This window comes from Bos mutus, chromosome 10 (assembly GCF_027580195.1).
Source record: "Bos mutus isolate GX-2022 chromosome 10, NWIPB_WYAK_1.1, whole genome shotgun sequence".
NCBI classification, from domain to species: Eukaryota; Metazoa; Chordata; class Mammalia; order Artiodactyla; family Bovidae; genus Bos; species Bos mutus.
The window spans coordinates 54,762,190-54,786,569 of NC_091626.1; the positions used below are offsets into that span (position 1 = coordinate 54,762,190).

General features: G+C 39.0%; 1 protein-coding gene across 4 annotated transcripts in view; it reads right to left on the minus strand.

Moving 5' to 3' along the window:
* MNS1 (meiosis specific nuclear structural 1) overlaps positions 1 to 24,380 on the minus strand; it is a 131,963-nt gene that overhangs the window by 45,897 nt on the left and 61,686 nt on the right. For all 4 annotated transcript variants that reach the window (XM_070377952.1, XM_070377954.1, XM_070377953.1 and 1 more), the window contains one exon: positions 13,087 to 13,214. In XM_070377952.1, coding sequence (XP_070234053.1) covers positions 13,087 to 13,214 — 128 coding nt within the window. The remainder of the gene's footprint in view (positions 1 to 13,086; positions 13,215 to 24,380) is intronic.

The window sequence follows — 24,380 nt, forward strand, 5'->3', positions numbered from 1 at the left end:
CTTACTATAGCATAAAAGTTCTTTATATATTGAGGATAAAAGTTTCTTGTTGGTTATTTGCATTGTAAATATTTCCTTCCAGGTCTGTAGTTACTCTCAGAGTGGTTTCTTCAGATGGAGAGAAGTTTTCTAATCCACTAATCTTTTCTTCATTGTCAATGACTTTTGTGTCATGTTTTAAGACATGCTGCCCAACGCACAAACGGAATTAGTTGTATTAGTTGCTCAAAGCTTTGCTATTTCACCATTAATTTTTAGACTATAATCCTTCAGGAACTGATTTTTACATGTGTTGTGAGGTAGAAATCAAATTCACTTTCTTCCATATGGGAATCTAAGTGATTCAGTATCATTTTCTTAAATGTTTATTTCTGAATGCTCTGCAGTGATTCTAAAACATATATGGAAATGCAAAGTAGGAATGGCTAAAACAATCTTTTGGGGGACTTCTTCAGGATGAATACTTTTTATAAAGTCATAATATTTGAGAAAGTGTGGTTTTAACACAGGAATGAACAAATGGATCAATGGAATAGACCAGTTCTTCTCAATCAGAAGTGTTAAGTAAGCTCCAATGCCCTTCAGATCAGATCAGATCAGATCAGTCGCTCAGTCGTGTCCGACTCTTTGCGACCCCATGAATCGCAGCACGCCAGGCCTCCCTGTCCATCACCAACTCCGGGAGTTCACTCAGACTCATGTCCATCGAGTCAGTGATGCCATTCAGCCATTTTATCCTCTGTCGTCCCCTTCTCTTGCCCCCAATCCCTCCCAGCCCCAGAGTCTTCTCCAATGAGTCAACTCTTCCCATGAGGTGGCCAAAGTACTGGAGTTTGAGCTTTAGCATCATTCCTTCCAAAGAAATCCCAGGGCTGATCTCCTTCAGAATGGACTGGTTGGATCTCCTTGCCGTCCAAGGGACTCTCAAGAGTCTTCTCCAACACCACAGTTCAAAAGCATCAATTCTTCAGCGCTCAGGCCTTCTTCACAGTCCAACTCTCACATCCATACAAGACGAACCTTTGTTGGCAAAGTAATGTCTCTGCTTTTGAATATGCTATCTAGGTTGGTCATAACTTTCCTTCCAAATGCCCTTAGGCATCTATTATATACAATGGATTAACTTAGTTCCTCTGGATCTGAAATAGTATCAACTATATACTGTCTTTGAGAAAATTAAAAATACAATCACTCAACTTTCTGTGAGGCTTAATCCTCTTATGGAACTCCAGTTGAGGAAGTATGGGATAGAAAAATCCAAAAACAGATCCACGCATGTATGCACACTTACTTTTTGACAAAACTGGCATTACAGAGCCAATTTCCAATTTTACTATGCCAGTCAGCTTAGCAAATATGCTACTAAGTTATTTACTTAAATTTTCAAATTCACATAAAATTGTTCACAATATCCTATGATCTACAGTGATCTCCCATTTGTACAATCTAAAGTTATCCATTATCCCATTATCCATTCCCAGAACTGGCTATTTGTGCATTCTCTTTTACACTTTATTATTCCTGTCAGAGACTGCCAATTTTACTGGCCTTTTTAAAGGCACAATTTTTGGCTTTGTTGATTCTACTTTATGTTTACATTCTAAAATGCTCATTTCTGTTCTTATCTGTATCTGCTACATTGTTTTAAATCACTCCAGATGGGAATTTTCTCTTTGTTTTCAAATAATTCCATATGGAGTATTCTTTCCTAATAGTCTTTTTAGATTATACGCTAACCTCAAGGAAAGAGCTTTAGCTACTTATGGGGATAAATTTGTTTTTTTTTTAAATCCTAGAATTTTTTATTGCGTTAAAATATACATTTAAAATATTTGCCATTTTAATCAATTTAAGTGTAAAATTCAGTGGTGTTATTACATTCATAATGCTCAGCAACTATCAACACTATTTCCAAAAATTTTCTCCCAAAAAGAAGTGCTCTTCCTATTTGAGCAATAACCCCCCATTCATCCCCTCCCCTCTAGTTTACTTTTTGTTTCTATAAATCTGTCCCTATATATTTCATGTAAGTGGAATTATATAGTCTTTGTCCTTTTGTTTCTGGCTTACTTCACTTCAGTTCACTCAGTCATGTCAAGACTCTTTGCGACCCCATGGACTGCAGCACACCAGGCTTCCCTGTCCATCACCAACTCCCGGAGCTTGCTCAAACTCATGTCCATCGAGTCAATGATGCCATCCAACAATCTCATCCTCTGTTGTCCCCTTCTCCTCCTACCTTCAATCTTTCCCAGCATCAGGGTCTTTTCAATGAGTCAGTTATTCACAGCAGATGGCCACAATACTGGAGCTTAGGCTTCAGCATCAGTCCTTCCAATGAATATTCAGGACTTATTTCCTTTAGGATAGACTGGTTGGATCTTCTTGCAGTCCAAGGGACTCTCAAGAGTCTTCTCCAACACCACAATTCAAAAGCATCAATTCTTCGGTGCTCAGCTTTTTTTTTTTTGTACCTTTATGGTCCAACTCTCATATCCATACACGAATACTGGAAAAACCATAGCTTTGACTAGACGGACCATTGTCGGCAAAGTGATGTCACTGCTTTTTAATACGCTGTTTAGGTCTGTCATAGCTTTTCTTCCAAAGAGCAAGCATATTTTAATTTCATGGCTGCAGTCACCATATGCAGTGATTTTGAAGCCCAAAAAATAAAGTCTGTCACTGTTTCTATTGTTTCCCCATCTATCTGCCATGAAGTGATGGGACCAGATGCCATGATCTTTGTTTTTTGAATGTTGAGTTTTAAGCCAGATTTTTCACTCTCCTCTTTTACTTTCATCAAGAGGCTCTTTAGTTCCTCTTCACTTTCTGCCATAAGGGTGGTGTCATCTGCATATTTGAGGTTATCGATATTTCTCCCAGCAATCTTGATTCCAGCTTGGGCTTCATCCAGCCTGGCATTTCGCATGATGTATTCTGCACCTACTTCACTCAGGATAATGCTTTTCAAGGTTCAACCATACTGCAGCATATATGAGAGCTTCATTCCCTTTTATAACTGAGCAATATTCTATTGAATGTATACACCACAATTCATTTATCTACTCATTGTTTGATAGACACTTAGCTGGCTTCTACCTTTTGGCTACTGTGAATAATGCTGCACAGAATATTGGCATACAAGTATCTGAGTCCCTGTTTTTTAGTTCTCTTGAGTGTATACCTAACTGTGGAATTGCTGAATCATATGGTAATTCTATGTTTAACTTTTTGAGAAATCACCACTGTTTTCCACAGTGCACCATTTAACATTCTTACTAACAGTATCTGAAGGTTCCAATTTGGCCACATCTTCACCAACACTTACTCTCCATTGGTCTTACTGCAGTTATTCAACAGGTGTTAAGATGGTATCTCTTTGTGGTTCTGATGTGCATTTGCCTAATAACTAATGTTGGGCTTCCCAGGTGGCGCTAATGGTAAAGAACCCACCTGACAATGCAGGAGACACAAGAGATGTGGGTTTGATCCCTGGGTCGGTAAGATACCCAGATAAGAAAATGGCAACCTATTCCAGCATTCTTGCCTGGAGAATTCCAAGGACAGAGGAGCCTGGCGGGCTACAGTCCATAGAGTCACAGAGTCTGACATAACTGAGCACATAGACACAATAACTAATGTTGAGTACTTTTTCATGTGCTACTGCCCACTGTATCTTCTCTAGAGAAATCTTAAAGTACTTGGCCCATTTTTAAATTGGGTTGTCTTCTGTTGCTGAATTATAGAAATCCTTTATATACTCTGGAACTTAAATCTTAACCAGAGATACAATTTACTTTTCTGGTTTGATTTTTGAATTAGGAGAAACACAGATGAGCACCTTCTGTCAGTCCTTCAGGTAGATCCCAGGTAGGTTAGAATATACAGACACAGTAAGTTGTAATATCTGCTTTTCTTCTTCCAGAACCAGTACTCGCAGTATGGGCTGCTGCCTTCAAGACTGCCTCAGAGCAGGGAGGGGATGGAGCAAGGACAAGTAAAAACATTACAAACTTTTGCTACCATTGCTAATTTTGCCTTTTTCTTGTTTCAGCATTCACTTGGTTGCTATAAAATTTTCTTGTTCAGAGTTCTTACAGAGTTGCTTCTGACAGTTTCTGCTAGTTTGACTGAAAGGGCAGGAACCTGGAGCTGCTTCTACACTATTTCCTAGATGTCACTCCAATCTTACAACTGTTAATCTGTGGCACTTTCATGATTGTATGAAACGAGATGCCAGTCCAGGTTTAATGCACGATGCTGGATGCTTGGGACTGGTGCACTGGGACGACCCAGAGGGATGGTATGGGGAGGGAGAAGGGAGGAGGGTTCAGGATGGATTTTCTTTTAAAAATTTAATAAACTAAGGAAAAAAAACAAAAACAAAAACACTTTCTAATTTCAATTTTGATTACTTCTTTCGTCTGAGGTTATTTAAAAGCATATTTCAAAATATCTAAACATACAAAGATTGTCTAGTTTCTTTCTTTTTTTGGGGGGGTGGTAGTTATTGTATATCTAGTTTAACTCCACTGTGGTCAGAGTACATACCTATGAATTAAATGTGTTGAAAATCTGTTGATCTGTTCTGACATAACACATGGTCTTTGTTCATAAATGGTTCAAATATGTTTATTAAAACTACAAATATAGCCAGGTTTAAATTTACAGTCTTAGTATTTTCTATTTGTCCTACCTGTTTTGTGTTCTCTCTTCTTCTTGTCTCTATGTTCGGAGTCCCCAAGACCACACCGCACCCCTGGGTCTGATCCCTCACTTGGAGGATTCACAGGACTCAGCATATAGTTAAACTCCTTGATATGATTTTATACTTATTATTTGGATATAATTTCTATTAAGTCTATGGATATGATTTATATTTATTATTTCACTGTGATAAATCATAGTGAAATACAGAGCAGAATCAGAATGGAGGAAAAGCATGTGGGCAAAGTCCGGAGGAAATAAGCTGCAAGTTTCCAAAAGTCCTCTCTCCCAGTGGAGTAAGGCTAACTAGACACACTTAATTTCCCGAGCAATGAGTTTTAACAGTATGTGAAAACTGTCTCCAGGAAATTGCACTAGAGACTCAGGGCCCACAGTTTTTATTAGGGGCTGATCATACACATATCCTCTGCCAACTAAATACCAAATTACCGACTACCAGAAGAAACAGAGTTCAGCATAAACTGTACTGTTTCTTCAAACAATTTAGGCACTCTTATCAGAGAGTGGTAGAAACCCTGAAATCCAAATTTCCAGATATCAGCCAAGGACCAAACTTGCAAAAGCAGGACTTCCTAAAGATATCAGTCTGAAGTGTGCTAGGTTATCTCCTGCCTGCACAGCTTCATCAACTGCTTTTTAACATTTTCCCTCCATTAATTTAATTATGTGTTCTTTTCCAACTTTTATTAGAGATGTTTGTTTGAAGTCTAAAAAATTTCTTCATTATTTTTTACTAAATAATAAAAGATTATTGACACTTTAACTCCATGTATGTACTTCCTACCTGACTTTTGTTATAGTTCATGTCACCCAGCTACACTGAATGGCTGAAGGGCATGTCCCTGCTAGACAGGGCCTGACAAAATGCGGTCCACTGGAGAAGGGAATGGCAAATCACTTCAGTACTGTTGCCTTGAGAACCTCATGACCAGTACGAAAAGATAAAAAGACAAGACACTGAAAGATGAGCCCCCCCAGGTCAGTAGCTGTTCAATATACCACTGGGGAAGAGCAAAGAAACAGCTCCAGAAGGAATGAAGAGGCTGAGCCAAAGTGGCACAAATTATGCCCAGTTGTGGTTGTATCTGGTAGTGAAAGTAAAATCCAATGCTGTAAAGAACAATATTGCATAGGAACCTAGAGCGTTAGGTTCATGAATCAAGGAAAATTGGATGTAGTCAAACAGGAGATGGCAAGAGTGAACATCAACATTTTAGGAATTGGTGAACTAAAATGGTCAGGACTGGGTGAATTTAATTCAGACGACCGTTATTTTACTACTGTGAGCAAGAATCCCTTAGAAGGAGTGGAGCAGCCCTTATAATTAACAAATGAGTCCAAAATGCAGTACTTGGGTACAATCTCAAAAATGACAGACTGATCTCTGTTCATTTTCATGGCAAACCATTCAACATCACAGTTTTGCTGAAGAAAATGAAGTTGAACGATTCTGTGAAGACCTACATGACCTCCTAGAACTAACACCCAAAAACGATGTTCTTTTCATCATAGGGGACTGGAATGCAAAAGGAGGAAGTGAAGAAGTGTTATTCCACTTCACTTGGAATAACAGCCAAGTTTGGCCTTACAGTACAAAATGAAGCAGGGGAAAGGTTAACAGAGCTTTGCCAAGAAAACGCACTGGTCATAGCAAACACCCTCTTCCAACAACACAAGCAACGACTTTACACGTGGACATCATCAGGTGGTCAGTACTGAAATCAGACTGATTATATTCTTTGCAGCTGAAGATGCAGAAGCTCTATACAGTTAGCAAAAGCAAGACCTGGAACTGACTGTGGCTTACTGCCAACATCCACTGGATCATAGAAAAACCAGGAGAATTCCAGAAAAACACCTATTTCTGCTTCATTGACTACCTTAAAGCCTTTGTGTGGATCACAACAAACTGTGAAAAATTCTTAAAAAGATGGGAATACCAAACCACCTTACCTGCCTCCTGCAAAACTTGTATTCAGGTCAAGAAGCAAAAGTTAGAACTGGACATAGTACAACACACCAGCTCAAAATTGTGAAAGGAGTACATCAAGATTGTATATTGTCACCCTGCTTATTTAACTGATGTGCAGAGTACATCATGGGAAATGCCAGGCTGAAATCAGGATTGCTGGGAGAAATATCAATGACTTCAGATATGCAGATGACACCACCCTTATGGCAGAAAGTGAAGAGGAACTAAAGAGCCTCTTGATGAAGGTGAAAGAGGACAGTGAAAAAGCTGGCTTAAAACTCAACATTCAAAAAACCAAGATCATGGCACCTGGTCTCATCACTTCATAGCAAAAAGATGGGGAAACAATGGAAACAGTGACAGATTTTATTTTCTAGGGCTCCAAAATCACGGCAGATGGTGACTGCAGCCATGAAATTAAAAGATGTTTGCTCCTTGGAAGAAAAGCTATGAAAAAGCTAGACAGTATATTAAAAGGCAGTGACATCACTTTGCCAACAAAGGTCCATCTAATCAAAGGTATGGTTTTTCCAATAGTCATGTAAGGATGTGAGAGTTGGACCATAAAGAAAGCTGAACGCCAAAGAATTGATGCTTGAACTGTGGTGCTGGAGAAGACTCTTGAGAGTCCCTTGGAATGCAAGGAGATCAAACTAGTCAATCCTAAAAGAAATCAATCCTGAATATTCACTGGAAGGACTGATGCTGAAGCTGAAGCTCTGATACTCTGGCCACCTGGTGTGAAGACCCGACTCATTAGAAAAGACCTGACACTGGGAAAGATTAAAGGCAGGAGGAGAAGGGGATGACAGAGGATGAGATGGTTGGATGGCACCACTGACTGAATGGACAAGAATTTGAGCAAGCTCCAGGAAATGGTGAAGGACAGGGAAGCTTGGCTTGCTGCAGTGCATGGGGCTGCAAAGAGTTGGATGTGACTGAGTGATTGAACAATGAGTTCTTTGCAGTTGAAGATGGAGCTCTATACAGCCAGCAAAAACAAGACCTGGAGCTGACTGTGGCTTAGATCATCAGCTCCATTTTGCAAAATTCAGGCTCAAACAGAAGAACGCAGCAAAAACCACTAGGCCATTCAGGTATGACCTAAATCAAATCCCTTATGATTATACAATGGAGGTGACAAATAGATTCAAAGGACTAGATCAGGTAGACAGTGTGCCTGAAGAACTATGGATGGAGGTTCATAACATTGTACAGGAGGTGGTGATCAAAACCATCTCCAAGAAAAAGAAATGCAAGAAGGCAAAGTGATTGTCAGAGGAGGCCTTACAAATAGCTGAGAAAAGAAGAGAAACAAAAGGCAAAGGATAAAGGGAAAGATATTCCCAAGTGAATGCAGAGTTCCAGAGAATAGCAAGGAGAGATAAGAAAGCCTTCTTCAGCGATCAATGCAAAGAAGTAGAGAAAAACAACAGAATGGGAAAGACTAGAGATCTTTTTAAGAAAACTGGAACTACCAAGGGAACATTTCATGCAAAGACAGGCACAATAAAGGACAAAACCAGCAAGGACCTAGTAGAAGCAGAAGATATTAAGAACAGGTGGCAAGAATACACAGAAGAACTGTACAAAAAAGCTCTTAATGACCAGGTAACCACCATGGGGTGATCATTCATCTAGAGCCAGACATCCTGGAGTGTGAAGTCAAGTGGGCCTTAGGAAGCATCACTATGAACAAAGCTAGTGAAGGTGATGGAATTCCAGTTGAGCTATTTCAAATCCTAAAAGATGATGCTGTGAAAGTGCTGCACTCAATATGTCAGCAAATTAGGAAAACTCAGCAGTGGCCACAGGACTGGAAAAGGTCAGTTTTCATTCCAATCCCAAAGAAAGGCAAATCCAAAGAATGTTCAAATTACTACACAACTGTACTCATTTCACACGCCAGCAAAATAATACTCAAAATCCTTCAAGCTAGGCTTCAGCAGTATGTGAACCAAGAACTTCCACATGCACAAGCTGGTTTTAGAAAAGGCAGAGGAACCAGAAATCAAATGACCAAAATATGATGGATAACAGAAAAAATACAAGGGAATTCCAAAAAAAATCTACTTCTGCTTCATTGACTACACTAAAGCCTTTGACTGTGTGGATCACAACAGACTGTGGGATACTCTTGAAGAGACTGGAATACCAGACCACATTACCTGCTTCCTGAGAAACCTGTATCAGGACAAGAAGCAACAGACAGAACTGGACATGGAACAACGGACTGGTTCCAAATTGGGAAAGGAGTACGTCGGCTGTATATTGTCACCCTGCTTAACTTATATGCAGAGTACATTGTAACTAAATGTTGGACTGGAAGACTCACAAGCTGGAATCAAGATTGCCAGGAGAAATACCAACAATCTCAGGTATGTAGATTATACCACTTTATGGCAGAAAGTAGAGAGTAACTAAAGAGCCTCTTGTTGAAGGTGAAAGAGGAGAGTGAAAAAGCTGGCTTAAAACTCAACAATCAAAAAACTAAGATCACAGCATCTTATACCATCACATCATGGCAAATAGATGGGGAAAAAAATGGAACAGTGACAGACTTTATTTTGGGGGGCTCCAAAATCAATGTGGATGGAGACTGAAAACACGAAGAGTCTTGCTCTTGGGAGAAAATCTATGACAAACCTTGACAGTGTACTAAAAAGCACAGACATCAATCACTTTGCCAACAGAGGTCCATATAGGCAAAGCTTTGTTTTTTCCAGTAGTCATGTACCGATGTGAGAGCTGGACCATAAAGCTGGCTGAGCACCAAAGAATTGATGCTTTCAAACTATGGTGCTAGAGAAGACTCTTGAGAGTCCCTTGGACAGCAAGGATATTCACTGTGTCTGCAGTTCAGAGTAGACACAACAGTGAATGACCAACAGCAACGTTTTTAACTCTTCATATATTTTAAATTCCAAATCCAATTATTCCAATAAATGATTAACACATTCAAATTTCACCTGGAGTTACTACACATTTGCCTCCCAGAGGTTCTGAAATTAATGTTGAGACTATTCTTCTACTTCCAGAACAACTACTAGTATTTCCTTTAATGCAGGGTTATCAGTAATCAAGTCTCTGCTTTGTTTGACTAAAAATGTTATTTTTAAAATCCATCTCATCTTTGTTTATTATAATTAACATCTTGATTATCAGTCTGGACTATAATCATACTGGCATTGGCAAGGAATTGGCTGTACATTTAACAAGGAAAGGCTGTCTCTGACTCTTCTTTGAGCTAGTTTTTGCTGAACTAATACAAGTTATAAATAAGGTACTTGTTTTTGTTTTCATGAAGCTATAGGTTAACTATATAATCTATAGTTACCCATTATTTAATAACTATAAATTTCAGTCATAATTATACAATTAATTCTAATAAGTAAACAATTGTTACTAATTGTAATTATTGACTAACGGTGTAATTAAAAAGGGATTTTTAAAACTAGACAGTTTCTCAATTCTAGTTACAAGCTGTGAAAAAATTAAACTTATAAATATCTTTTTGAATTAAACAAAATCATGTGTTCAAAATAAAAGTCTCATGACTTCTGAACTTGAACTTTTCAAAATAAATTTCAATGATTCTTAAAAATTTGCCCTGGGTTTTAAAAATTAAGTGAAAAGAGCCTAATCATGATTGAGATGATTTTCAATTATTTCAGCTACGTTTCAAGGACTAAAGCAAACACTCCTTGAATTTAGACCTGCCAATCTGCACAGGAGTACACTGATCGGAAAATGGCCCACTCTCTGTGTCAGTCACTATTTTACCATGCTGAGAAGACATATACTCTATTTGAAAGAATACTCAACAAATGACTTTTGTCTTACATTTTAAGAAAATTTCCACAATATATAGAATTCTAAATGGGCTCTTATTTTCTTTCGGCCCTTTAAATCCACTGTCTTTCATCTTCTAACATTGCTGCTCAAAGTTCAGTCAGACTTCTTACTATTGTTCCTTTGACGGCAACAGTCTTTTTTGTGTGGTTACTTTTCTACATTTTTATGATTTTTCTCCATTGTTAGATTTTGAAAGTTTGACTAGAACAAGCATAAATATGTTTTTAATTATTTATTATGTCTTAACCTGTGACTTTATGTCTTTTACTATTTTTGGAAATTCGCAGCCTATATCTCTTTGAATATTGCATTTCTGCATCATCCTCATTCATTTCTACTACCAGAACTAAAATTATACATCTGGTAGAACTTGCCAGCACAGCCCTTATCCCTTTTAAGCTTTCTTTTGTATTCTTCTATCCTTTTGTTTCTCTATGCTTATTCTGGATATGTTCAACTGATCTGCTCACATAGTATCTCTTCATCTGTATCTATCCAGTAAAATCTAATTAGCTTCTGGATTATTAAAGTAAAACATACACTAAAGTAGAAAATTCTCAAGCACGTATCACGTAAAATGACGTTGACCATCTTGCTATATGCTTACTGGTCAAGCTCACCTTCACTTAACTTTTAGCCATACTTGTGCCACCTGCAAAAACTTCCAGAAGAAATGTAGCTACAAATGCCAGGCTCACTGTTCTGGTTTCCTTCCTCTCCCGTGTCTTATTGTTATACCTTCTCCAGATAGTCTGTTCTCAGAGGGAGCATCTATCTGAATCAAGTAGTTTGCAACTACTACAAAGCTCCTGCATTTAATTCTTATTATCAATGAGTTAAAGCCATGAAATAACGGAACATTTACTTCATCTTCAGATAACATAAAAGTATCATAATAACTAACAATGATTGGAGAATTAGGATCAAAAAAGACAGCTTGAGACTAGAACACTATGAAGACACTGGCAGTCATTTTAAATTTTTTTTTTTTTAGAATAGTAATTTCTAGAGAATTTGATAGAAGTTGTGGACACAGAAAAATACACATGGGTGTATTTTCCAAATATATTTACATGTAATTTAAATAAGCTCAAAACCTCTGAAGCTCATCCATGGGTCATATAGTATTCTACAGAAGCCTTGTTCAGTCAAGACAAAATGTAACTACTATCAAAGTAAATTCCAAATATATTCAACTATGTAAGTACAGCATGGGCATTTAGTTAGCCTCAGTTTTAATCAACAGTGTGATAGGCTGCCACTGAAAAGTAATCTTAGGCAACATTAAGGAACATATTCCAGAACAATGTGGTTAACAGTCTCACTATTAGGGGTACTGAACAACACCCTAGAGTATTACACAGAATTGTGGGAGCAGTATTTTGATCGTGTGTGCTCAGTTGCATCTGACTCTTTGTGCCCCTATGGTCTGGCAGGCATCTCTGTCCATGGGATTTTCTAGGCAAGAATACCGGAATGGGTTGCCATGTTCTCCTTCAGTGGATCTTCCTGACGCAGGGATCGAACCCGTGTCTCCTGCATTGGCAGGTGGATTCTTTACTGCTGAGCTATCAGGAAAGCCCCCAATATTTTGTTAAGGAACATTAAAAGTCTAAGTCACATCTACAGAAGATAATCAGGATGGGGAAGAAGCTTGAAGTCATGTTATCTAAGGAACAGATGAAAGAATGAAGGATATTTAACTTATAGAAGGAAATGTTTAGTGAATTCATAAATATCTAAGTGAAAGTGAAGTGAAAGTGAAAGTCCCTCAGTCGTGCCTGACTCTTGGCGACCCCATGGACTATACAGTTCAAGGAATTCTCCAGGCCAGAATACTGGAGTGGGTAGCTGGTCCCTTCTCCAGGGAATCTTTCCAACCCAGGGATCAAACATAGGTCTCCTGCTTGGCAGGCAGATTCTTTACCACTGAACCACCAGGGAATAGGAAAGGATGTCCTAAAGAACTCTATTTCTTTTTCAGTCAGATAACAGAACTAAGACAACTACCGGGAAATTAACTTTGAAAAAACAGAGGAAAAAGGAGTATTCAAAGAGCTGAATGAAAAAGAAAGTTTCTATTATAGTCACTAGACATGCTGAACCACAGATGACCAGCCATCTTCCAGAAATACTGTAGGAAATTTATGTAGGGGCATAAAACTAAATTAGGCATCACCTAAGATTTCTCTTAAGAGTTAGATTCACGAGTCTTTTTTTTTTTAAAGAGGTCATTTAAAAAATTATCTTTAGAGAAAAGAGAAGAGGGAATTGATATTAATTTTCACCTCAAATATTATCACTTTATTTCTATGAATATGGCCTCTTTTCTCAAATGAATATATATATGTGTATACACACACACACACACACACGTATATGTAGGATTTAAAGCAGTAAGTATTTCCAGTCAAAATATTAACTAAATACAATGACATAAAGAAAGAAATTTCACTCTTAGGTGATAAGCATTACATAAAACTTAAAGATAAAGACAAAATAAATAAAGGTTTTGGAAGTCAAGATACCTGTTTTCTCTTACTTGTTGCCTCAACTTTTCATCCTTTAGACTTTCACGTTTTAGTTTTGCCAGTTCCGTAGCCAATTTTTCTTCTTGTGCAAGCTGGAGCTCCCTCAATCTTTTGTTTTCTTCTGCCTAAACAAAAAAACAAAACTTTAGTCATTTGTCCTCCAAAATCAGATATTTTTTCATAAAGGCTGAATTTGTTTTATAGTAGAAAACTACAAGTGCCTTCTGAAGAGTCAACTATTCACATTTTATTTTAAAATACAAAACATTATTTCCATAAATAATTTTTCTGAACATTTTGTCATGGAAAATTCCAAACATCAAACACGAAAAGAAGACTATTGAAACACGCCCTCAGGAAGCCATCACTCATCTTCAACAATTATCAATATTTTCCCAATCTTGTTTCCCTACTCTTCTACTCCACTCCTACTTTTTTCTGCATTTTTTTATTTTGGCCAGAGTATTCAAAAACAAATTGTAGATATATCATTGCTTTGTAAATAGTTCAATATTGATCTTTGACAAGAATTTCTTCTTACATAAACATACCATTAACAAACTGAAATAAATTAACAATAATTCTTTCAGATCAGATCAGATCAGTCGCTCAGTCGTGTCCAACTCTTTGCGACCCCATGAATCGCAGCACGCCAGGCCTCCCTGTCCATCACCAACTCCTGGAGTTCACTCAGACTCACGTCCATTGAGTCAGTGATGCCATCCAGCCATCTCATCCTCTGTCGTCCCCTTCTCCTTCTGCCCCCAATCCCTCCCAGCATCAGAGTCTTTTCCAATGAGTCAACTCTTCACATAAGGTGGCCAAAGTACTGGAGTTTCAGCTTTAGCATCATTCCTTCCAAAGAAATCCCAGGGCTGATCTCCTTCAGAATGGACAGGTTGGATCTCCTTGCAGTCCAAGGGACTCTCAAGAGTCTTCTCCAACACCACAGTTCAAAAGCATCCATTCTTCGGCGTTCAGCCTTCCTCACAGTCCAACTCTCACATCCATACATGACCACTGGAAAAACCATAGCCTTGACTAGACAAACCTTTGTTGGCAAAAGTAATGTCTCTGCTTTTGAATATGCTATCTAGGTTGGTCATAACTTTCCTTCCAAGGAGTAAGCATCCTTTAATTTCATGGCTGCAGTCACCATCTGCAGTGATTTTGGAGCCCAGAAAAATAAAATCTGACACTGTTTCCACTGTTTCCCCATCTATTTCCCATGAAGTGATGGGACAAGATGCCATGATCTTCATTTTCTGAATGTTGAGCTTTAAGCCAACTTTTTCACTCTCCACTTTCACCTTCATCAAGAGGCTTTTGAGTTCCTCTTCACTTTCTGCCATAAGGGTGGTGTCATCTGCACATCTGAGGTTATTGATATTTCTCCCAGCAATCTTGATTCCAGCTTGTGTTTCTTCCAGTCCAGCGTTTCTCATGATGTACTCTGCACAGAAGTTAAATAAACAGGGTGACAATATACAGCCTTGACGTACTCCTTTTCCTATTTAGAACCAGTCTGTTGTTCCATGTCCAGTTCTACCTTTTGCTTCCTGACCTGCATACAAATTTCTCAAGAGGCAGACCAGGTGGTCTGGTATTCCCATCTCTTTCAGAATTTTCCACAGTTTATGGTGATCCACACAGTCAAAGGCTTTGGCATAGTCAATAAAGCAGAAATAGATGCTTTTCTGGAACTCTCTTGCTTTTTCCATGATCCAGCGGATGTTGGCAATTTGATCTCTGGTTCCTCTGCCTTTTCTAAAACCAGCTTGAACATCAGGAAGTTCACGGTTCACACATGCTGAAGCCTGGCTTGGAGAATTTTGAGCATTACTTTACTAGCGTGTAAGATGAGTGCAACTGTGCTGTAGTTTGAGCATTCTTTGGCATTGCCTTTTTTTAGGATTGGAATGAAAACTGACCTTTTCCAGTCCTGTGGCCACTGCTGAGTATTCCAAATTTGCTGGCATATTGAGTGCAGCACTTTCACAGCATCATCTTTCAGGATTTGAAATAGCTCAACTGGAATTCCATCATCTCCACTAACTTTGTTCGTAGTGATGTTTTCCAAGGCCCACTTGACTCACATTCCAGGATGTCTGGCTCTGGGTCAGTGATCACACCATCGTGATTATCTGGGTTGTGAAGATCTTTTTTGTACAGTTCTTCTGTGTATTCTTGCCATCTCTTCTTAATATCTTCTGCTTCTGTTAGGTCCATACCATTTCTGTCCTTTATCGAGCCTATCTTTACATGAAATGTTCCTTTGGTATCTCTTATTTTCTTAAGAGATCTCTAGTCTTTCCCATTCTGTTGTTTTCCTCTATTTCTTTGCATTGATCGCTGAAGAAGGCTTTCTTATCTCTTCTTGCTATTCTTTGGAACTCTGCATTCAAATGGGTATATCTTTCCTTTTCTCTTTTGCCTTTCATCTCTCTTCTTTTCACAGCTATTTGTAAGGCCTCCCCATACAGCCATTTTGCTTTTTTGCATTTGTTTTCCATGGGGATGGTCTTGATCCCTATCTCCTGTACCATGTCATGAACCTCATTCCATAGTTCATCAGGCACTCTGTCTATCAGATCTAGGCCCTTAAATCTATTTCTCACTTCCACTGTATAATCATAAGGGATTTGATTTAGGTCATACCTGAATGGTCTAATGGTTTTCTCTACTTTCTTCAATTTAAGTCTGAATCTGGCAATAAGGAGTTCATGGTCTGAGCCACAGTCAGCTCCTGGTCTTGCTTTTGCTGACTGTATAGAGCTTCTCCATCTTTGGCTGCAAAGAATATAATCAATCTGATTTCGGTGTTGACCATCTGGTTATGTCCAAGTGTAGAGTCTTCTCTTGTGTTGTTGGAAGAGGGTGTTTGCTATGACCAGTGCATTTTCTTGGCAAAACTCTATTAGTCTTTGCCCTGCTTCATTCCGTAGTCCAAGGCCAAATTTGCCTGTTACTCCAGGTGTTTCTTGACTTTCTACTTTTGCATTCCAGTCCCCTATAATGAAAAGGACATCTTTTTTGGGTGTTAGTTCTAAAAGGTCTTGTAGGTCTTCATAGAACCGTTCAACTTCAGCTTCTTCAGTGTTACTGGTTGGGGCATAGACTTGGATTACTGTGATATTGAATGGTTTGCCTTGGAAACAAACAGAGATCATTCTGTTGTTTTTGAGATTGCATCCAAGTACTGCATTTCAGACTCTTTTGTTGACCATGATGGCTACTCCATTTCTTTTGAGGGATTCCTGCTGGCATCTGAGTTAAATTCACCCATTCCAGTCCATTTGAGTTCGCTGATTCCTAGAATGTCAACATTCACTCTTGCCATCTCTTGTTTGACCACTTCCAATTTGCCTTGATTCATGGATCTGACATTCCAGGTTCCTATGCAATATTGCTCTTTACAGCATTGGACCTTGCTTCTATCACCAGTCATATCCACAGCTGGGTATTCTTTTTGCTTTGGCTCCATCCCTTCATTCTTTCTGGAGTTATTTCTCCACTGATCTCCAATAGCATATTGGGCACCTACTGACCTGGGGAGTTCCTCTTTCAGTATCCTATCATTTTGCCTTTTCATACTGTTCATGGGGTTCTCAAGGCAAGAATACTGAAGTGGTTTGCCATTCCCTTCTCCAGTGGACCACATTCTGTCAGATCTCTCCACCATGACCCGCCCATCTTGGGTTGCCCCACGGGCATGGCTTAGTTTCATTGAGTTAGACAAGGCTGTGGTCCTAGCGTGATTAGATTGACTAGTTTTCTGTGAGTATGGTTTCAGTGTGTTTGCCCTCTGATGCCCTCTTGCAACACCTACCGTCTTACTTGGGTTTCTCTTACCTTGGGTGTGGCGTATCTCTTCACGGCTGCTCCAGCAAAGCACAGCCATTGCTGCTTACCTTGGACGAGGGGTATCTCCTCACCCTAATAATAATTCTTTAGAAAGGCCTAATAACTTGTCCATACTCAGGTTTCCCCAATTGTCTCAAAGATCCTTTTTCTGTTTATTTATTTTTTGGGTTTGTTCAAATCAAAATCCAAGCCAACCCACATACTGTATCTAGTTATTATTTATCTTAAGTCTCTTTCATTTTTTAAGTCTCCTCACACAGTTCCTCCCCCCTCCACCCTACTCCCCCTAACAAGGCACGGACTTGTAGAAATTACGACATATGACCCACAGGATGCCCCACATTCTGAATTTGACCAATTGCTTCCCCAAGATATCACTTATCTTGTTTCTTTTTCGTATTTCCTATAAAATGGTTGAAAGATCTAGAGCCTTGATTAAATGCTATATTTAGGAAAGAATAAACACATAAAAGGGGTTTCCTGGTGGCTCAGTGGTAAAGAACCTGCCTACCAATGCAGGAAACTTGGGTTTAATACCTGGGTTAGGAAGATCCCCTGGACAGAGAAATGGCAACCTAGTCTACTATTCCTGCCTGGGAAATTCCATGGACAGAAGAGGCTGGTAGGCTACAGTCCATGGGGTTGTAAAAGAGTCAGACATAACTGAGCAACTGAGTACGGCATGACAAGCACATAAAAAGATGTTCAATATCATTAAACATCAGGAAGTTCAATTTAAAACAATGATTTATCACTACATACATACTGGAATAGCAGCTAAAATGAGAAGTCGTAACAAAACCAAACACTGGTGAGAACCTAGATAATTCACACATTGCTGGGTGGTAATGTAAAATGGTACAGTCACTCTGAAAAATAGCTTTACAGTTTGTTATAAAGCTAACATGCAATTACAACTCAACAGCTGTATTCTTAAGCATTTATCCCAGAGAAATGAGAACACATATTTAAAAACCTATACCCAAAATGTTTATAGCAGATTTATTCAAAATAGCCAATTGAAAATACCCAGACATTCTTTAACAGGTGAAGGTCAAATAAACTGTGGTATATCCATACTACGGAACACTGCTCAGCAACAAAGAGGAATGAGCATTAATAGAAGCTACAATCTGGCTAAACCTCTAGAAATTTTGCTGAGTGAAAAAAATCCAATCTCAAAAGGTAGCATACTGTTTGATTCTATTTATATAATGTTCTTGGAACATGCTCTATTTTAAGGCTGAAACATAATTCACATAGCATTCAATTTGTATTTCACAATTCACAACTCAGCAGGTTTTTAGTATATTCACAGTGCTGCACATCCAAAACCACTGGCTAGTTTCAGAACTTTTTAAAGATAGACTATTATTTGGAGCAGTACTGAGTTCACAGCAAAATTGAGAACAGAGTTCCCATGTACACTATTCCCACACACATGCACAGTCCCCCTCACGATCAACATTCCACACCAGCGGGGAGATTTGCTACAATCAATAAACCCACACTGACACATCATCACCCAGGGTTCAGTTTACCTTACAGTTCAGTTTGGATGTTATATATTCTACGGGTTTGAACAAATGTACAATGATATGTATCTACCATTACAGTATCATACAGAATTCCACCACCCTTAAAATCCTCTATGCTCTGCTTACTCATCCCTCACTCCTCAAAACTCCTGGCAACCACTAATCTTTACTATCTTCATTGTTTAATGTTTTTCAGAATGTCATATTGTTGAAATCATATGCCTTTTCAGATTGGCTTCTTTCACTTATTAATACACATTTAAGATTTTTCCATGTCTTTCCATGACTTGATAGCTCATTTCTTTTAGCACTGAATAATATTCTATTTTCTGGATTATTTCTTCATTCACCTACTGAAGGACATCTCGGTTGCTTACAGGTTTTGGCCAGTATAAGCAAAGCTGCCATAAACATCCACATGCAGGTTTTTGGGTAGATGTAAGCTTTTAACATTACAGAACATTTTTATCACCCCACAAAAGAAACCTCACAGCTGTTAGCAATCATCATTCCCTTTACCCCTCAACCATTAATCTATTTTCTAGCTGTGGGAATTTGCCTATTCTAGATATTTAAATGAAATCACTCAATACATGAGGCTTCTCTTGTGGCTCAGCTGGTAAAGAATCTGCCTGCAGTGTGGGAGACCTGGGTTCAATCCCTGAGTTGGGAAGATCCCTTGGAAAAGGGAAAGGCTACCCACTCCAGTATTCTAGCCTGGAGAATTCCATGGACTGTTTAGTCCATGGGGTCAAAAAGTTGGACACAACTGAGCCACTTTCGGTCACATGCATTACATGGCCTCTTTGTGTTTGGCTTCTTTCATTTAGCGTAATGCTTCAAGGTTACCCATGCTATAGCACATATCAGTAATGCATACCTTTTTATGGTTGTATACTACTGTGCTGTATAGACACAACATATCTTACTTATCCATTCACAAACTGATGAGTATTTGGATTGTTTCCACTTATCTGGCTATCATGAATAATGCTGCAATATGAACATCTGTGTAAAAGTTTTTGTGTGGACATAGATTTTCAATTATCCTGGTCATATGCTTAGGAGTGGAACTGCTATGTAATAGAGTAACTATGTTTAACTTTTTAAGTAACTACCAAACTGCTGTGCACAGTCACTATACCATTTCACATTTCCATCCAAAATGTACAAGAGCTCCAACACTTTTTTTCCTCTTCTCCCCCAAATGTAGCACTCCTCATGGGTCTCAAGTGGTATCTCATTGTGGTTTTCATTTGCATCTCCCTAATGACTAATGATGCTGAGCAGTTTTTTGGGATATTGTTTATTTATATATATTCTTTGGAGTAATGGCTATTGAAATTCCTTCCTCATTAATTTTTTTTGTCTGTTTACTGATGAATTGAACATTGAACATTCCGTAAGTGACAAAATTATAGAAATAGAGAACATATTAGTGATTATTAGACTTAGGGATAAGATAGGGCCAGACAAGAAAGATATGGGTATGCTTATAAAAGGACATAATATGGGATCCCTGTGATCATGGAATGCTTTTGTTAGCCAAAGACTCCTGAGTGGAGAATTGGCTCCGCAGCTGACAGCAGCAGCAGTGAGGCTGGGGTGCTCTCTGCTCCTGGGTATCCGCCAACGTCGGCTCCAGCCTTCCCCAGACCCACTTCCAAGCCACAACAGCAGGGCCTTTTCCATGATCCCTGGCTGCACACTGACTGACACCCGACAGCCAGTGAAGGTTTAAATGCTCAACGAAGATTATCAGTGGGACAGCCAGGGCACCAGGCACGTCATCCAGCTACACTGAGCAGCTGAAGGGTATGTCCCTGTTAGGTAGGGCCTGATGAAACGTGGTCCACTGGAGAAGGGAATGGCAAACTACAGTATTCTTGCCTTGAGAACCCCATGAAGAGATGAAAAGGCAAAAAGATGTAACACCGAAAGATGAACCTCCCAGGTCAGTAGGTGTCCAATATACCACTGGGGAAGAGCAGAGAAATAGCTACAGAAAGAATGAAGGGGCTGAGTGAGAAATAACACCCAATTGTGGTTGTATCTGGTGATAAAAGCCAAGTCCGATGCTGTAAAGAACAATATTGCATAGGAATCTAGAATGTTAGGTTCATGAATTAAAATTGGATGTGGTCAAACAGGAGATAGCAAGAGTGAACATCGATATTTCATGAATCAGTGAACTAAAATGAACAGGAATGGGAGAATTTAATTCAGATGACTATTATATCTACTACTGTGGGCAAGACTCCCTGAGAAGGAATGGAGTAGCCCTCATAATCAACAAATGAGTCTGAAATGCAGTACTTGGGTACAATTTCAAAAATGACAGACTGATCTCTGCTCATTTTCAAGGCAAACCATTCGACATCACAGTAATTCAAGTCTATGCTGAAGAAGATGAAGTTGAATGGTTCTGAGAAGACCTACAAGACCTCCTAGAACTAACACCAAAAAAAAAGATGTCCTTTTCATCATAGGGGACTGGAATACAAAAGTAAGAAGTCAAAAGATACCTGGACTAACAAGCAAGTTTGACCTTGGAGTACAAAATGAAGCAGGGCAAAGGCTAACCAAGTTTTACCAAAAGAATGCACTGGTCACAAACACTCTCTTCCAACAACACAAGAGATGACTTTACACATGGACATCACCAGATGGTACCAAAATCAGATTGATTATATTCTTTGCAGTCAAAATGGAGAAGCTCTATTCAGACAGCAAAAACAAGACCTGGAGCTGACTGTGGTTTATATAATCAGCTCCTTATTGAAAAATTCAGGCTCAAATTTAAGAAAGTAGGAAAAAATACTAGGGCATTCAAATATGATCTAAATCAAATTCCTTATGATTATACAGTGGAGGTGATGAATAGATTCAAGGGACTAGATCTGGCAGACATAGTGCTTGAAGAACTATGGACGGAGGTTCATAACATTGTACAGGAGGTGGTGACCAAAACCATCTCCAAGAAAAAGAAATGCAAGAAGGCAAAGTCTGAGGAGGCCTTACAAGTAGTTCAGAAAAGAAGAGAAGCAAAAGGCAAAGGAGAAAAGGAAAAACATTTCCAAGAGAATGTAGAGTTCCAAAGACTAGCAAGGAGAGATAAGAAAGCCTTCTTAAGTGAGTAACGGCAAAGAAAAAGAGGAAAACAACAGAATGGGAAAGACTAGAGATCTTTTTAAGAAAATTGGAAATACCAAAGGAAACTTTCATATAAAGGTAGGCACAATAAGGACAAAAATGGAAAGAACCTAACAGAAGCAGAAGAGATTAAAAAGCGGTAGCAAGAATACACATAAGAATTGCACACAAAAAGCTCTTAATGACCCAGATAACCACAATGGTGTATTCACTCACCTAGAGCCAGACATCCTGGAGAACTGGACATGGAACAATGGACTGGTTCAAAATTGGGAAAGGAGTATGTCAAGGCTGTATACTGTCACCTTGCTTATTTAATTTATATGCAGAGTAAAAACATGTGAAATGCTGGGCTGGATGAATCACAAGCTGGAACCAAGACTGACAGGAGAAATATCAACAACCTCAGACATGCAGATGATACCACTTTAATGGCAGAAAGTGCTGCTGCTGCTGCTAAGTCACTTCAGTCGTGTCCGACTCTGTGCGACCCCATAGACGGCAGCCCACCAGGCTTCCCATCCCTGGGATTCTCCAGGCAAGAACACTGGAGTGGGTTGCCATTTCCTTCTCCAATGCATGAAAGTGAAAGTGAAGTCGCTCAATCGTGTCCGACTCTTAGCGACCCCATGGACTGCAGCCTACCAGGCTCCTCCGTCCATGGGATTTTCTAGGCAAAAGTACTGGAGTGGGGTGCCATTGCCTTCTCCGGGCAGAAAGTGAAGAGGAACTAAAGGTGAAAGGTGATAAAGGTGAAAGAGGCAAGTGAAAAAGCTGGCTTAAAACTCAACATTCAAAAAAATAATATCACAGCATCCGGTCCTATCACTTCATGGCAAACATATGGGGAAAATGTGGAAACAGTGTCATTTAATTTTCTTGGGCTCCAAAATCAACACAGACAGTGACTGCAGCCAAGAAATTAAAAGACACTCTTTCTTGGAAGAAAAGCTATGACAAACCTAGATAGTGTATTAAAAAGCAGGGACATCACTTTGTCGACAAAGGTCTATATAGAGCTATACTTTTTCCAGTAGTCATATATGGATGTGAGTTGGACTACAAAGAAGGCTGAATACTGAAGAATTGATGCTTTCAAACTGTGGTGCTGGAGAAGAGTCTTGAGAGTCCCTTGGACAGCAAGGAGATCAAACCAGTCAATCCTAAAGGAAATCAACCCTGACAATTCATTGGAAGGAATGATGCTGAAGTTAAAACTCCAATACTTTGTCCACCTGATGCAAAGATCTGACTCACTGGAAAAGACCCTAATGCTGGGAAAGATTGAGGGCAAGAGGAGAAGGAGGTGCAGTTCCTGCACATCCACAAAACTGTAAAGAATGAATTTTATAGTACATGAATTTAAAAAGAAATCAACTAGCACATCCATACCATATACTACTACTTAATAATAAGGAGTAAACTACTGACACATCCAACAACTTAAATGCATCTCAGAGAGTGGAAGAAGATGGTGGAGGAGTAATCTCATCTCTCAGAAGACGAGATGGTTGGATGGCATCACTACCTCAATGGATATGAGTTTGAGCAAACTCTGGGAGATAGTGAAGGACAGGGCAGCCTGACATGATGCAGTTCATGGTAGTCAAGGAGTCGGACAGGACTTGGCAACTGAACAATGATGACGACACGTTATGAACTGTATAGAACTAAACCCACACACACAAAGTAAAACTTGGGAAATCTGAACGAGACTAGCATACAGTATCATTGTTGATATCTTGCTTGTCATATTGTATTATACTTTTCCAAGATGTACCACTGGGAGAAACTGGGTACAGGATACATATGATCTTTCTATATTATTTCTTATAACTGCATATGAATCTTTAATTATCTATATGAATATATAAATCTATCATCTCAATAAAAATTTCAATGAACAAAAAGCAACAACAAATACTGGTGAGGACACAAAGCAAATGGAATTCTTATACATTACTTAAGGACAAACAAAGTAGAGCAGTAACTCTGGGAAACGATTTGGCAGTTCCTTATAAAATGAAACTAACATATACCATTTGATCCAACCATCCTACTCTCAGGTATCTATCCAAGAGAAATGAAAATTTATGTTCATACAAAATTTATATTCAGTTTTATTCATATTAGCCCAAAGCGGGAAACAACTCAAACAACTTTAACCTGTGAATGGACAAACAAACTGTGGTACATCCATATAACACAATACTATTAGAGGCTTATATGGGTCAGTTGCTCAGTCATTTCCAATTCTTTACGACCCCATGGACTGTAGCCCACCAGGCTCCTCTGTCCATTGGGTTCTCCAGGTAAAAATACTGGAGTGGGTTGCCACTTGTACTCCAGAGGATCTCCCTGACCCAGGGATCAAACCCACATTTCTTGCATCTCCTTCACTAGCAGGTGAATTCTTTACCACTGTGTCACTTGGGAAGCCAGAACACGATTATACCATTCACCAATTAAAATGAGTGATTCATGAAACAACACAAAATCTTAAATTTGTTTGGCTAAGTGAAAGAAGTCAGACCCAAAAAGTGACATATTACATAATTGCATTTATATGTTAGTATGGAAAAGATAAATCTATTGGACAAAAAAGAAATCAATGGTTTCCAGGGACTGGGTGGGTGTGAGTGGTTGACTACAAAGGGGAAGCATGGGGACTGGGTGGGTGTGAGTGGTTGACTACAAAGGGGAAGCATGAAGGAAAGGAATGGAAAGGAATGCTTT